This window comes from Capricornis sumatraensis, chromosome 3 (genome assembly GCF_032405125.1).
Source record: "Capricornis sumatraensis isolate serow.1 chromosome 3, serow.2, whole genome shotgun sequence".
Lineage (NCBI taxonomy): Eukaryota > Metazoa > Chordata > Mammalia > Artiodactyla > Bovidae > Capricornis > Capricornis sumatraensis.
In genome coordinates, this window is record NC_091071.1 from 2710001 (window position 1) to 2723037 (window position 13037).

Consider the following 13037-nt stretch of genomic DNA (forward strand, 5'->3'; position numbering starts at 1 on the left):
GGTTGGTCTCGTCCTGCAGGACAGCGAGAGGTTGAGAGGTGATGAGCTGTGGGTCCCCTCTAGCCTGAATATGTAGTTTTTAAATCCTTCTAACCTCAGAAAGGGTAACCTTTAGGAGATCTCTCATTGAGATTGGTTTCTGAGTCCGGGCATTACAAATTGGTAAGAATAGTGCACTAGGAAGGACTAAGCTTGCAAGAGATAGAAACCCAACGAGGCTCGAGCTGAAAGAACCTGCCATCAGCTCACGTAGCAGAGAAGTCGCAGAGCCTGGGTGCAGCTTCAGGCGTGGCTGGGTCCAGCATGCTCACAGGCTGTCCCTGGGCCCCCTCTGGGCTCCTCCTCCTCTCAGCTCACTCCTGACTCAGGCAGGCTCTTCATCAAGGTGGCCCAGTGGCTCCAGGCAGCAGAAGGAGCGCTTTCTCCCACAGGGAGGAAACACCTCTCCCCCAGGAGCCCCCCAAGGCGGGCAGACCCCAGAGGGAGAAGCACCCCCAGGACCTGCTTGTCAGAAGGATGGCATGAAGGTGTGAGCGCCAGGAGCAGGTCCCTGGAGGGCATCGCGGATCTGTGATGACACCTCTGGGCGGCTCTTGGCTCACACAGACACCCCCAGGGGAGACGGACACCTAAAGGCGTCAGCTCAGGGTGGCCCAGCAGCCCTCTGTCTCCACGGGGACAGAGCCCACACAGGAGCAGCGCCCCACCCGCCCACAGGCGAGGTCGCCTCGGGGACCCACCTGGGGATGCCGCACTCACTCCCTGCCAGCCGTGCTCTGTTCTCATACCGCCCGTTTCGTCTCAGCTGCAAGACCCTTCATGTCCCACATTTTCTCCAATTTTACAAATGGCGAAGCTGCGCTCGGGGATTGGACAGACTCCCCACATCCCGCCGTCCGAGCCCAGGGCTTAGACTCGCCGTGTGGGGCTTTCCCTGCGGCCTCCAGCCCCCGTTCCTGCAGCCTGGAGAGCACAGCATCGGTTTTTTGGAAAATGGTTTTTGTGACCAGTTTCCTGCTTTTTCCCGCTAAGCCTCCTTGGAGTTGTGTTTGGTTCTGGCTCAGCAGTGAGGTGAACAGGAGGGGGAGGTGATAGAGGAGACAGCGGAGAGGCAGGGGCCGGGGCCCCGAGGGGCGAGACGTGCTGGGCCCGCGAGCGGTGGGAGGCTGAATTCCCTGCCCGCCTCCCCCACTCCCCCTCCCCAGGCCCCCGGAGCCTCACCATGAGGGAGAGAAGGAGAGAGGCTGAGAGCCAGGCTGCCTGGGTTTACACGAAGCAGAGTCCACATGCCTGCTGAGTACGTGACCTCTGGCGGGTTGCTGGGTCCCTCTGGGCCTTAGTTTTCCCGTCTCTGTAGCCTGTGTGCTGAGTCACTCAGTCATGTCTGACTCGGCACACGCTATGGACTGTAGCCCATGGAACGTACTGGACGTAACTGCTGGGAAATGCCCACGGGTCATTGGCCAGACTGGTGTCCAGAGGGAGACGTGTAGCTCCCTCCGGGGGACTGTCCACAGGGTGGACACCACCCCATGGTGGGGCAGGGTGAGGGACGAGGGGCTGGATGGTGAGCAGTCCTGCCCGAACGGTGGGCAGCCCCCATGCCCCCAGCCCTGGCCGCTTGCCAGACGCCTTTGCAGATGCTGCTTCCTGTCCTTTCCATGCTGCGAGCACAGGGGGGCCTCCCAGCTGCCACCCTGCAGCAGAGGTTCTGAAAGGCTCTGGTGCGGGGCCCCAGTGAGCCCGGGGCCGCCCAGGGTCTGCGGGACCTGCAGTCAGGAGTGCGACAGTCGGGGCCCGGGAGCCAGCACCCCCTTCACCAGCACGTCCACAGAAAGCCATGGGCAGCTGCTGTCTTCCCTTGATGCTGCATGGTCACTGGAGGCCGGCGAGCCCGTCCAGGGGCCACTGGAGCTGGACAAAGTGCCAGTCTCACTGCTTCTTGGGGCCCGCCTGCCCAGTCCAGCCTGCAGCTCCCAGCTTCGCAGGGCTTCCTGAGCACTCAGCCAAGATTCCAGAAATCTCTGGTGTTCCATCACCACTGCTGGGTACGAGGAGCCTGCCAAAGTCCAGAAGCATTTCTAGTGCCACCGCGGCCAGCCCTCCCTGTAGGCCAGTGGGTGATGGCCGTGGGGCAGCATCGTCTGCCCGGCTGAGGTGCCCAGGGGAACCTCTGCTCCGCGCCCCAGCCCGGCCCCTGCCTGCAGCACCGTCCGCGGCGTCCGCGTATCAGCTCACACCAGACTGCCGGGCCAGTGGGCTTTTGAAAACTGATTTCATGCGCTTTAACACGGCATTCTGAGCCGATGCTCACAGGCACCGTCCTCCACAGTTACTAAAGTGGGGGAACAAAGAGATCACGGCCTGTCAGATGCCCCACCAGCTTCCAAGCCGAACCCTTCACGACAAGCAAGGATCCCTTGCGGGGTGTGAACGGGGTGTCTTCCTGCAAGTCGGGGGGAGGCCTAGAGGCTCTTAGGAGCCAAAAGTGTAAGGCTAGAAGCCAGCGCGCTTTGCTCTGTGTTTACGGCAGTTTCTCTCTCCCCTGCTTGTGTCCTCTTCAGGGAAGTCTTTGTTACGGGCAGGGAGGCACTGTGCCCCAGGACGGGCTGGGGGCCGTGGGAGCCCTGCCCGGGGACAGCGGTACAGGTGGGCCTGCCGCCCAGGATGGAACCGGGCCGGGGGTGGGGAGCTGTGCGTCGCACGTGTCCACCCCTGAGCCGCCGTGGGCCCTGGCTCTGCCGCGTCTTCAAGAAGGACACCTGGGGCAGCGGACACTCACACGTGGCCCTGGCCCCACCGGGGTGGCGGCGGCATCCCACTCTGCCTTTCCCCATCCAGTGGCACCCCAGTCATTTCGCGACAGAGTCGCCGATGGCAAACATGCAAAAGACATTAACTTTATTTATGTTTTGGATTATTAATGCGGCTGTTAAAATTCCTCCAGTTAGTTTTGATTGAATTGTTTTTCTGTGTGATTCTGTTGTTTAATGGAGCGGTAAATAAGAATTTCTGATAATGAGGCCGAGCATCTGTCACAACAACCTGGTGAGGGTTATTAACATTTCCATTAGTGGCGGGGTGGGCCGCGGTAACACGAGCCGCACAGTTAGAGCAGAATGAATAGGTGGTGTCAGGCTGAGTGCGTGTTAATTACTATTTTATTCTGCGCTGGGGGGCGGCGGGGAAGGGGCGACTCGCGAAGGTCGTCCTCTCCTCGGAGGCCCCCTCCAGAGGACCGAGCGCCTGGCTGTCTCCCCCGATGGTGACCGTCTGTTTGGTTCCTTCCACGTGTGGCCGTAAACAGACTTGAGCCCAAAGGCAGCGCCCAGGCCGCGGGCAGGGCCATGGGGGGTGAGGGCGCTGGGCTGGCATCTTGCCCCTCGCAGCCAGGCCCCCCCAAGACAGCTCTGGGGTCCAGACCGTCATGGAGTTTGCCGGGAGGGGGAGGGGTAGCCGGGGGGGGAGAAGGGAGCAGCCTGCAGGGGGCAGGGGACAGACCGGCCAGCGGGGATGCCAGGCAGAGAGAAACGTCCCCAGACGTACACGTGGGCTGGCTGCGTTGTTCCCAGCTGTCCTGAGGCTGCCGGCAAGGCCACGGGGCCCTGCCAGTGCCCTTTCACCTTTCACCTGCACCTGCTGACTCCAGCCCAGCACGGTGGGGCGGGGGTAGCCCTCAGGGTGGGAGGAGGACCAGAGGGGTGGGTCCTCCCCAGGGGACATGCGGCGGCGGCCTCTGTGCTCCGTCCCCAAGGTGGGGCAGCCGGGGTCCGCAGACGTCAGCTCCCCCGGGAGCAGGGCTGCGTACCCCGGCGTCCTGAACCCCTGACAGGATCACACATGCCTTTGTTTTTCTTTTCTGGCTGCACTGTGGTGTGCAAGGTCTCAGCTCCCGCACCAGGGATCGAACCTGGGCCTCCGGCAGTGAAGGCAGAGTCCTAACGCCTGGATCGCCAGGCCATTCCCACAGGTGGCCTTTGTTTTCTCCGAGCCCCACGTGGAATTTAGCGTTTCCCTCAGTTGTGGTTACTGGAAAAGACCCTGATGCTGGGGAAGATTGAAGGCAAGAGGAGAAGGGGGCGACAGAGGTTAGGGAGCATCACCGAGTCAATGGATGTGAATCTGAGAAAACTCTGGGACACAGTGAAGGACTGGGAAGGCTGGTGTGCTGCAGGCCTTGGGGTTGAAAAGAGCCGGGCAGGACTTAACGCCTGAACAACTGCCGCAACTCGGTAACGAATGTGACAGCCGGCACCACAGGGGCTGGGGCATGGGTCTCCCAGCCACAGGACCTCCCCGCCACCCAGCGCAGTGAGGTTGGAGGTTGCTGACCATCTCTGCTTGTCCCAGGCGACCTCGCAGCTCAGTCACACACACATGGGTTGCCGTCTCACTTTTGTTCTCACCAGCGCCGCTGTGTCTCGGTATAAGCGCTTTTCTTCGGGATTCTCCAGATTTCACCGTGTGCACTCAGAACCGTGGTTCTGAGACGGGTCTGTGGTCGTCCTGGCAGGGACAGGGCCTGGGAACCGGCATGGGTGGGCGGGCTTCTCGGGTGACCCTCCGCTCTCCGCCCCGCAGCCCCCGCCCAGGCCCCGCAGCGCGTGCAGGTGAACCCGCTCACGGCCAGCCAGCTGGAGGTCACATGGGAGCCGCCGCCACCGGAGAGCCAGAACGGGAACATCCAGGGCTACAAGGCAAGCCCCTCGCGTGGCGCGGTCTTCCCTCTCAGCCACCTGGGGACGAGGGCCGGCAGCCTGGGCCCCCCAGCTCACGGCGGCCCCCTGGCTCTCGCCACCTTCTGCGTCCTGCGCCAGCTCACGGCGGCTCTCGCCCTCAGAGCCGAGGGCATCGCCGAGGGGCTGGGCTGGCTCGGCCCACCTCCCACCGGGCCCGGGGGTGGGGGAGGCTCACTGTGCGGCCAGCAGCCCCTCCCTCCCAGGCCGGCACCCCCTGCCCTGCACCCCCTCGGGGAGCCTCCATCACCTTTGCTGACGGTGCAGGGGGCCCTGGGGAGACCAGGCCTTGCCCTCAGCTCCGCCCGGTGTCACTACTGGACGCTTCCCAAGTCCTGACTCAGTAGGTCCAGGGCCCGAAAATGTGCATGTGTGACAAGCCCCCCAGGGTGCTTGGCTCCTGGGGACCTCAGTTCAAGAGCCCCAACACTGACCTGTTCTGAGCCCACATTAACTGAATGTTCCAAAAGTGGTATGGAAGGAAGGCACCAGGCCGTTCCCATAAGAGCATCGGGCATGAACGTCACACAAGTTGGTGGGGGGCAGGGAGCCCCTCCCAGGGTTCCACCTCCAAGGTCACCCCTGTGGACTGGGCTGGGACCCCGTGAGGTCAGCCAAAACCCTCCTGAGGTGAACAGCCCAGGGCCGTCCCTTGCAAACCCCCATCTTCCCCCCAGGGTGAGTCTCCTTGTCTGGTCTGTTGAGCCCCAAGTTGATCAGTCCTCAGACTCCATGGGCTTGCCTGCCCTGATGAGGACTATTGGACTGATTAAATGTCCTTCTAAGAATGATTTCTGTAGCTGTTTTGTGAAAAGAAAGGCCTTCCTCCGTGGCAGGGCCGTTAACCATGATTGATGAGATGACAGCGAGTCCCCTGGGTCTGGAGGCAAGGTGCTATGTGTGTGTGTCCAAACCGTGTTCCCTGTTAATAACTTCCCAGTAATAGCGCCTAAACAGACGCTGACGTGGGTATTGATCTCAGTGTCCAGGTTAATACAGCCTCTTCGAGCAGAGCACAGAAGCTGGAGTGCGTCTTGCGGGAGGGAATGAGCATAGCTAACCCACGAGGGCCGTTCCGGCCTGGCCAGACGTGTGGACACCGGACAGCCGGCCCCCGGCCTGCACGGTCTCTGCTGCTCTGCACATGGGCCAACAGCTCTGACCGCCTGGCCCAGGTTACACCCACGGAGCCTAGGCGGGGGTCAGGGCTGTCTCTGGGCAGCCTGGCTGGCACCGGCTTGGGGCTGTGGTTCTCTGCCAGCTGTCAAGGGAAACAGTTCAGATGACCTTACAAACCTCTGTGTGTGGGCATCACGTTCACCCACGAGCACATAAAAACCAGACACAAGGAAACAGAACCAGGAGAAACACGGGCCACCCAGCAGTGCTGAGCCCAGCGTGGCTCTTCTGTCCGTCATCTGAGGCTGTTTTAATGTCCACAGTATTGGGGCACATCAATCGAAAGCTTTGATGGATGTCGGGGTTAAAATGCGGGAGCCTCGAGTGAAGTTGGGGGCTGGTGCTGTCCACAGGCTGGAGCAGACGCTGGGTCGGTCTCCCTTATGTCCAGGAGCCGGGTCCTAAGGCACCTTCCTGGCAGTCACCTCTGTCCACAGGCCCCGTCCTCCTGGCCTGGCCTCTGCAGAGGCGCGCTCACCCCCCAGGAGCACTGGGGTCCCCCCCCGGCTCTGTGGCCGCCTGTCCCCGGGCTGAGATGGGGCGCCACCCCTCTGAGCCACCGGACCTCCAGCCTCCACTCCTCCCGACAGATCTACTACTGGGAGGCGGACAGCCAGAACGACACGGAGAAGATGCGGGTGCTGTTCCTGCCCGAGACCACGGCCAAACTGAAGAACCTCACCAGCCACACCAAGTACCTGGTCAGCACCTCGGCCTTCAACGCCGCGGGCGACGGGCCCCGGAGCGAGCCCCAGCCGGGCTGCACCCACCAGGCAGGTAGGAGCACGCGAGCCTCCCGCCGACCGCCCGGGCCACCCGCCTGCCCCGCCGCTGCCCCCTGCCAACCGCCGGGTCACCCCCGGCTCCGCCACTGCCCCCTGCCGACCACCTGGGCCAGCCCCTGCCCCGCCGCTGCCCCCTGCCGACCGCCCGGGCCACCCCCGGCTCCGCCACTGCCCCCTGCCGACCACCTGGGCCAGCCCCTGCCCCGCCGCTGCCCCCTGACGACCACCCGGGTCAGCCCTTGCCCCGCCGCTGTCCCCTGCCCCGCCAGTGCCCTCCCCCACCCCGCCATTGCCCCCTGCCGACCGCCCGGGCCACCCCCGGCCCCGCCGCTGCCCCCCTGCCCCACTGCTGCCCCCCGCCCCGCCGCTGCCCCCTCCCAACCGCCCGGGCCAGCCCCTGCCCCGCCGCTGCCCCCTGCCAACCACCTGGGCCACCCCCCGCCCCGCCGCTGCCCCCTGCCGACCACCTGGGCCACCCCCCGCCCCGCCGCTGCCCCCTGACGACCACCTGGGCCACCCCCGGCCCCGCCACTGCCCCCCTGCCCCACTGCTGCCCCCAGCCCCGCCGCTGCCCCCTGCCAACCACCCGGGCCAGCCCTGTGCCCCACCGCGGCCCCCCACCCTGCCATTGCCCCCTGCCAACCGCCCGGGCCAGCCCTGCCCCGCCGCTGTCCCCCGCCCCGCCGCTGCCCCCCGCCCCCGCTCCAGCTCCTCCAGCTCCCCGCCCTGCCGGTCCTGAAGCCCAGCCCCATGTAGCCAGAGATTTCTGGGTCTGACCCGCGTGGTGTCTCCGGCCCCCAGCCTGGGCCCGCTGCGTGGAGCTGCTTGCTGTGAGCGCGCAGGGCCGTGGGGGACAGGCTTCCAGCTGCACGAGGCCTTGCCCCTCGCAGCCAGGATTCGCCCCAGGCCCCTGGGGGCTTCTCTCGGGTCCAGCTCCCAGAGGGGGATCCCCTTGTCTGTTGACCTACTGAGCCTGGGCTGCAGTGTGGGCCCCCCTGGGGCCTCAGCTGCAGAGCCCTCCAGAAGCAGCTGGCCTGCCATCTCTCAGGCGCATGCCCTCAGGCGGGTCCCAGAGCGTGCCCGGGCTGCCCTGCCGGGGGTCGCACCGCCGGCGGCCTCCTCTCCTCACCCACTGTGTGTTCTGAGCTGATCGCTCACTGTCCTGGTGACTCTCGGAATCCCCTGTGGCCTGGGGGGCTTTGTGAGGCCGGCCAGGCCTCCCAAGGGAAAGGAGGCTGGGCCTGGGGTCCCGGGAGCTCCAAGGGGCTTCGTGAGATCCAGAGGGTCATAGGCCAGCAAAGTAGGTTCGGGAGCCCATGGGATACACATCCTCCTCTCAGGGTTCCCCAGCATTCTATGGGTTCAGTCTTCCTGGGAGCAGGGGCCCCCGAGTGCTTTGCCCCGCACAAGATGACCACAGCCGGATTATAGGGGCCGCGCCCTCAGGGCCTGTCCAGCAGTCCCTGCAAAGCCGGGAAGGGCCCATCATGGACTCAGTGGGAAGGGGCAGAGCTGTGAGGCTAAGAGTGGGAGGCGGGGACCCTCAGGCATGGTGGGCCCAGCCGATCGTGGGGCCACAGGACCCCCAGGGATGGGGGAGAGCGGAAGTGGGGCAGGAGGGGCGGGTTTAGTGGGCATTTCTCATCTCCAAGGGGAACCAGGCTGGGGGCACGTCAGTCCCTATGCGGTGGGGGAAGCTCAGGGCCCCAGTCCAGGTGGACGGGGACCTTGGGTGGGTCGGCCTGCTCCCTGACCCCCGGCCGGCCTCTGTGTCTGCTGGGAAAAAGCATCTCCCCGCTCAGGGTGGCCTGCGAGCTCCCCCATCTCCAGACCAAGGGGGACCGTGAGATGGTTGGGCACCGGGGGATCCCAGATGAGGACGGCCCCACAGAGGGAGAGGAGAGGAGGGCAGGGCCTTCAGCCACCACCCTCCACGGAGCCTGGCCCCCCCGAAGGCGCAGGCCTGGAGCTGACATGCTGTCTGCATGGCGCTTCCTGTTCCTGTCTCTACTGGGAGCTGACGCGCTGTCTGCGTGGCGCTTCCTGTTCCTGTCTCTACTGTTCATTTTTACACCTTTGTCACCGTGCTTCTCAGGCTCTTTTGTGCTTAAACACTGTCGTTTCCTCTGCTCCTCTCGGGAGGGTTTGTTTCCAATTGATCCTGGGAGGTTGGGGATGCTCAGTAAATCTCCTTTACACCCCGCTGCGCCAAGTTGAAAATAACATCTGATAAACATCTCTGTTCCGGGCGGAGGCGTGGACACATATGTAGATGATCTCTTACTGTAAAAGAAGCTTCAGTGAACGTCCTGTCCTGTTCCTCCAGCTCCCGGGACCCCCAGCTTTTTGGCGTTCTCGGAAATAACCTCCACCACGCTGAACGTCTCATGGGGCGAGCCCGCGGCGGCCAACGGCGTCCTGCAGGGCTACCGAGTGGTGTACGAGCCGCTCACACCCGTCCAAGGTAAGCCTCGCAGGGCCTGGCTCCCGCCGTTGACGCGGGAAGAGGCGGGTGAACGCCGAGCGCATGGTGCGTCCGCACGGCCGCCCTCCTGGGGCGCCGACCGGGCCTTCACCACCTGCTGCTCCCGAGGCCCCAGGGCTTGTCCCACCCGGACACCACGAGCCGGAACCACGTGGGCAACGTGGCCAGAGGAGGCACTGGGCCCAGACGCTGCCCCCGGCCGCTCCTCCAGCCACCCTTCATTCTAACGTCTATTCAGCGAGGGGTTTTTTAGGGCGTGCACACCGTGGGCTTGCAGGATGTTCCCTGATCGGAGACTGAAGCTGAGCCCCAGGGCGCAGAGCACACCCTGAGGGCTGAGTGGGCCTTTCTCTCTGCCCCTCTGTGTGCCCAGGACAGCGGTGCAGAGGAGGGCGGGGAGCCCCTGGTCATAGACGCAGGCAGACTGTAAAAGTTACGGATTGTTTAATGTCTAGGAGGGAAAGATACCACCCACACATCTAACGATCTGGCTCTCCACTTAAAGCGCCGCGATAAACGTTTCCTTTAAAAATAAGCACATTCAACTAAAACAGGGAGTTGATGTGAAGAAGAAAGTTTAAGCCCTAGATTTTATTTCATCGCATCTCGACTGCCATGGACTCTTGAGATTCGTGGTTATTTTCTTAAGTGCTGAGGAAGAAAAAAGGCCTCTGATGCACTCCAGCCCAGGACTCGTGTGCAGCGCCAGTCCCAAGCTGCATCCCAGATCAGACATGGACGCATGAGGAGCACGCGTCTCAGAAAATCCATGAACTTTGGTAAATAGCAGGAGAGGCAGCATGTGGACACAAGCTGTCCAACAGCCAAGAGGCCGGGGCCACATCGACTCAGCCCTGCTCAGTCTGGGGACAGGCGGCCTGGGCGTGGCTGGGGTCGCAGTCACAGCCCCAGAGGCCCTGGAGGAGATGGGGCAGGATCTTGCTCGTCCAGTGGCCAGGAAGGGCCGAGAATTACCAGACACTAGCGTTTTGCTCGCCCACGTGAGTGGGGGCGGAGACTCAGCGCTCTTTCACACGGCCACTGCCCCAGCTCCTGTCTGGAGCCCAGGTTCCTGGCCAGCATGTCCCAGGCCCCGACTCCTGCTCGTCTGTCCGGTGCCCTGTCCAGGGCTGGGGCTGCTGCCCTTGACCGTGACAGCACCAGTGACTGGCAGCACTCAGCCCGGCCAGAGGAGCCCCGGGGCCGCCTCTACCCTCAGAGCTGCCCTGAGCCGGGCCCACCCGCCCCCTGACAGCTCTGGCCCTGCTCCTGCAGGAGCGAGGCTGACCTCAGGCCTCATGCCTCCCCCAGGCGCCCCGGCAACCAGCACACACCCCATCCCTAGGGGCAGAGCTCAAGGCCCGCTGCCCGAGTGCTGCCCTGGTGACCTGTGACCTTCCAGACGCGCCCTGCTCACCACCAACCCGGGCCCGCTTCTCAGGATCCCACCCGGAGCCTGCCTGGACCGCGGCTGCTCCCTGAACCCGATTCTTCAGTCACACGCTGGGCCCGAGCCCTTCCGGCCTCCACGGCCCTCGGCCCGGGAAGGTGGGGTCTGCCAGGCGGGGCTGCAGGGAGGCCGTGCCTAGGGCAGGGCAGGGCCACTGGCGACAGGTGTGGGGCCGAGCACCGGAAGTCCTTACTCTGGGCTCGGCTGGGGGCCTCGCACTGGCCAGCGCTGGTGGACGCCGGAACAGCAGCCACTTCGGGGCAGGGGGAGGCTTAGGAAGTGTTTGCACACAAGTCCCCACACCTCGGCCTGTCCCTCCCCAGGACCCCCCAGTTCCTGGATTATATCCCCCCCGCTTAGGGCGGCCGGCCAGCCTGATGGGCGTGCGCGCCTCTTGAGTGGGGGTCTCCTGGAGAAGCCTGGCCCCCTTCCCTGTGGGATCCGGGACCCCCACAGGCAACCATGGAAGTGGTGACGGGGGCTCCAGACAATTTCGATACGTTCACGTGTCTCAGAGGACCCGGTGTCTCCCGGAAACGTGGCTGCAAACACGGGACCCTCGGGTGTCTTCATTCTATGTCGGCTCTCTGTGGCAGCTGGCTCCCCATGAAGACCACCGAGGGTGTGATATGTACGTTACACACCCGCACACGCACGTTTGCAGTGAAGACAGGAAACAGAAGTTGTAAAGCAGCGGCCTCGCCCCAGCTGACCCCGCGTGCCCCACCCCGGGCCCAGACCAGGGGGGCTGCCTTCAGCCCAGGGAGCGGGGGCCCAGCGTGTGCCCAGGACAGCCCGGGCCCACCCGGGTGTCGCCCCAGCCCTCAGAGCACCAGGCCCTGATCCTGGGAATCTGATTCCATGGAAGAGCTGTTTTTATCTTTTCTAAAAATGTCTTTTAAATGGGGGGAAGATTGAAGGCAGGAGGAGAACGGGACGAAAGAGGATGAGATGATTGGATGGCATCACTGACTCAACGCACATGAGTTTTAGCAAGCTCAGGGAGACCGTGAAGGACAGGGAGGCCTGGCGTGCTTCAGTCCATGGGGTCGCAAAGAGTCGGAGCTACTGATCATCAACAACAAAATGTTTTAAATGAAAGTATTTTAGGAAATTGCACCATGAGGCTTTGTAGTGCAGGGCACAGTTTTAAAATGGACAAACAAGATTCTGCCGTGGTTGGGACGGAATGGGAGGTTGGGATGGGACGGAGGTGGGGGGGACAGAGTGCGCAAAATCTGTGCCCAGGGTTGGTTCTACTCTAAGGAGAAGGTATTTCTTTTTTAACACCAATAAAGGTGGGGGGTGCTGCTCTGCCAAAATCTATACATACCACAGGACCCCAGCATCAGCTGGTGATGGTCTCCATGTGTGCGGGCTGTCCAGAGCGATGGAGCTGAGGGGAAGCTTTGCTGGGCAGAAACCCCTGCTTCTCCAGTGAAAAGCTCCAACCAGGCAAAAGCCACCAGAATCGCTCTGAAATAACTGGGAAGAGAGTGACTTAGCTGAGCAAGTGTTTGATAAAGGGCGTGATGTGAACGCAGAAAGCCACGGGAAGGGACCCTGGGACCTGCAGGACTGGAAGGATTTGCTCTGGCGACTTGGAAGCTGGACCCCTTTGACACAAGGACACGCTTTTGGGGCTCTTCTGAGGTCAAGGCCGCCCCAGGACTCGAGGTGCAGAGAACACTGGCCGCTCGCAGTGAGGGCAGACAGGTGGCCCACGGTCTCGGGAAGCCCGGCGGTCCTCTGTGTGGGGGACGCAGTGGGGCGGACCCTGGACCCTGGACTGTAGGCACCGGGCGCAGCTTGTCCACTCGGCCTCTGCTGACCGACCCCACCACAGCCTGATGCCCCACCCAGAGGTGCCTGGCGCCGGCGGTGGGTGGGAGGCTCGGAGAAGTCCCGCAGTCTAGAGCTTCTGTAGCTTTTTGGTTCAAACACCTCGTTTTTAAACTTGTCATAAAGAACCGTATTTTCCCTCCTGGAAAAGGCTGCGTTTATGTATTTTTCAGGATGTATCTTCCTCCCAAAATACTGAAGCTCTGTTTTCTAATTAAACACCGTGCAGCCAGCATCGCGCGCGCTCCGTCCCCGTGTCTGAGGGCAAGGGCTCGGGGCCATCCCCATCTCTGGGTGGACGCACCGCTGTCCGTGGTGACAGGTTCTGCATCCTCGCGTCAAGTCCTGGGCGAAGCTGTGCTTGTCATGCATGGCCGAGGCCTTTACACCACAGGGCGGTCCCCACTGGGCGGGGGAAGGGGCGCACCTTTAACCCCCAGAAGTCTTCCCGAGCCTTCCTCTCCCACGATCTCTCCTCCAGGACTGAGTCGGGAAGCCCGAGGTCGCCTCCGACGTGACTCAGGACTTTGTGGGAAGGGGCCCTCCAGATCCCAAGGCCC

General features: G+C 63.2%; 1 protein-coding gene across 1 annotated transcript in view; it reads left to right on the forward strand.

Moving 5' to 3' along the window:
* The window catches only part of SDK1 (sidekick cell adhesion molecule 1), a 718540-nt gene that overhangs the window by 678331 nt on the left and 27172 nt on the right, over window positions 1-13037 (forward strand). The window contains exons 36-38 of the mRNA XM_068967809.1: window positions 4582-4697; window positions 6506-6692; window positions 9027-9164. Coding sequence (XP_068823910.1) covers window positions 4582-4697; window positions 6506-6692; window positions 9027-9164 — 441 coding nt within the window. The remainder of the gene's footprint in view (window positions 1-4581; window positions 4698-6505; window positions 6693-9026; window positions 9165-13037) is intronic.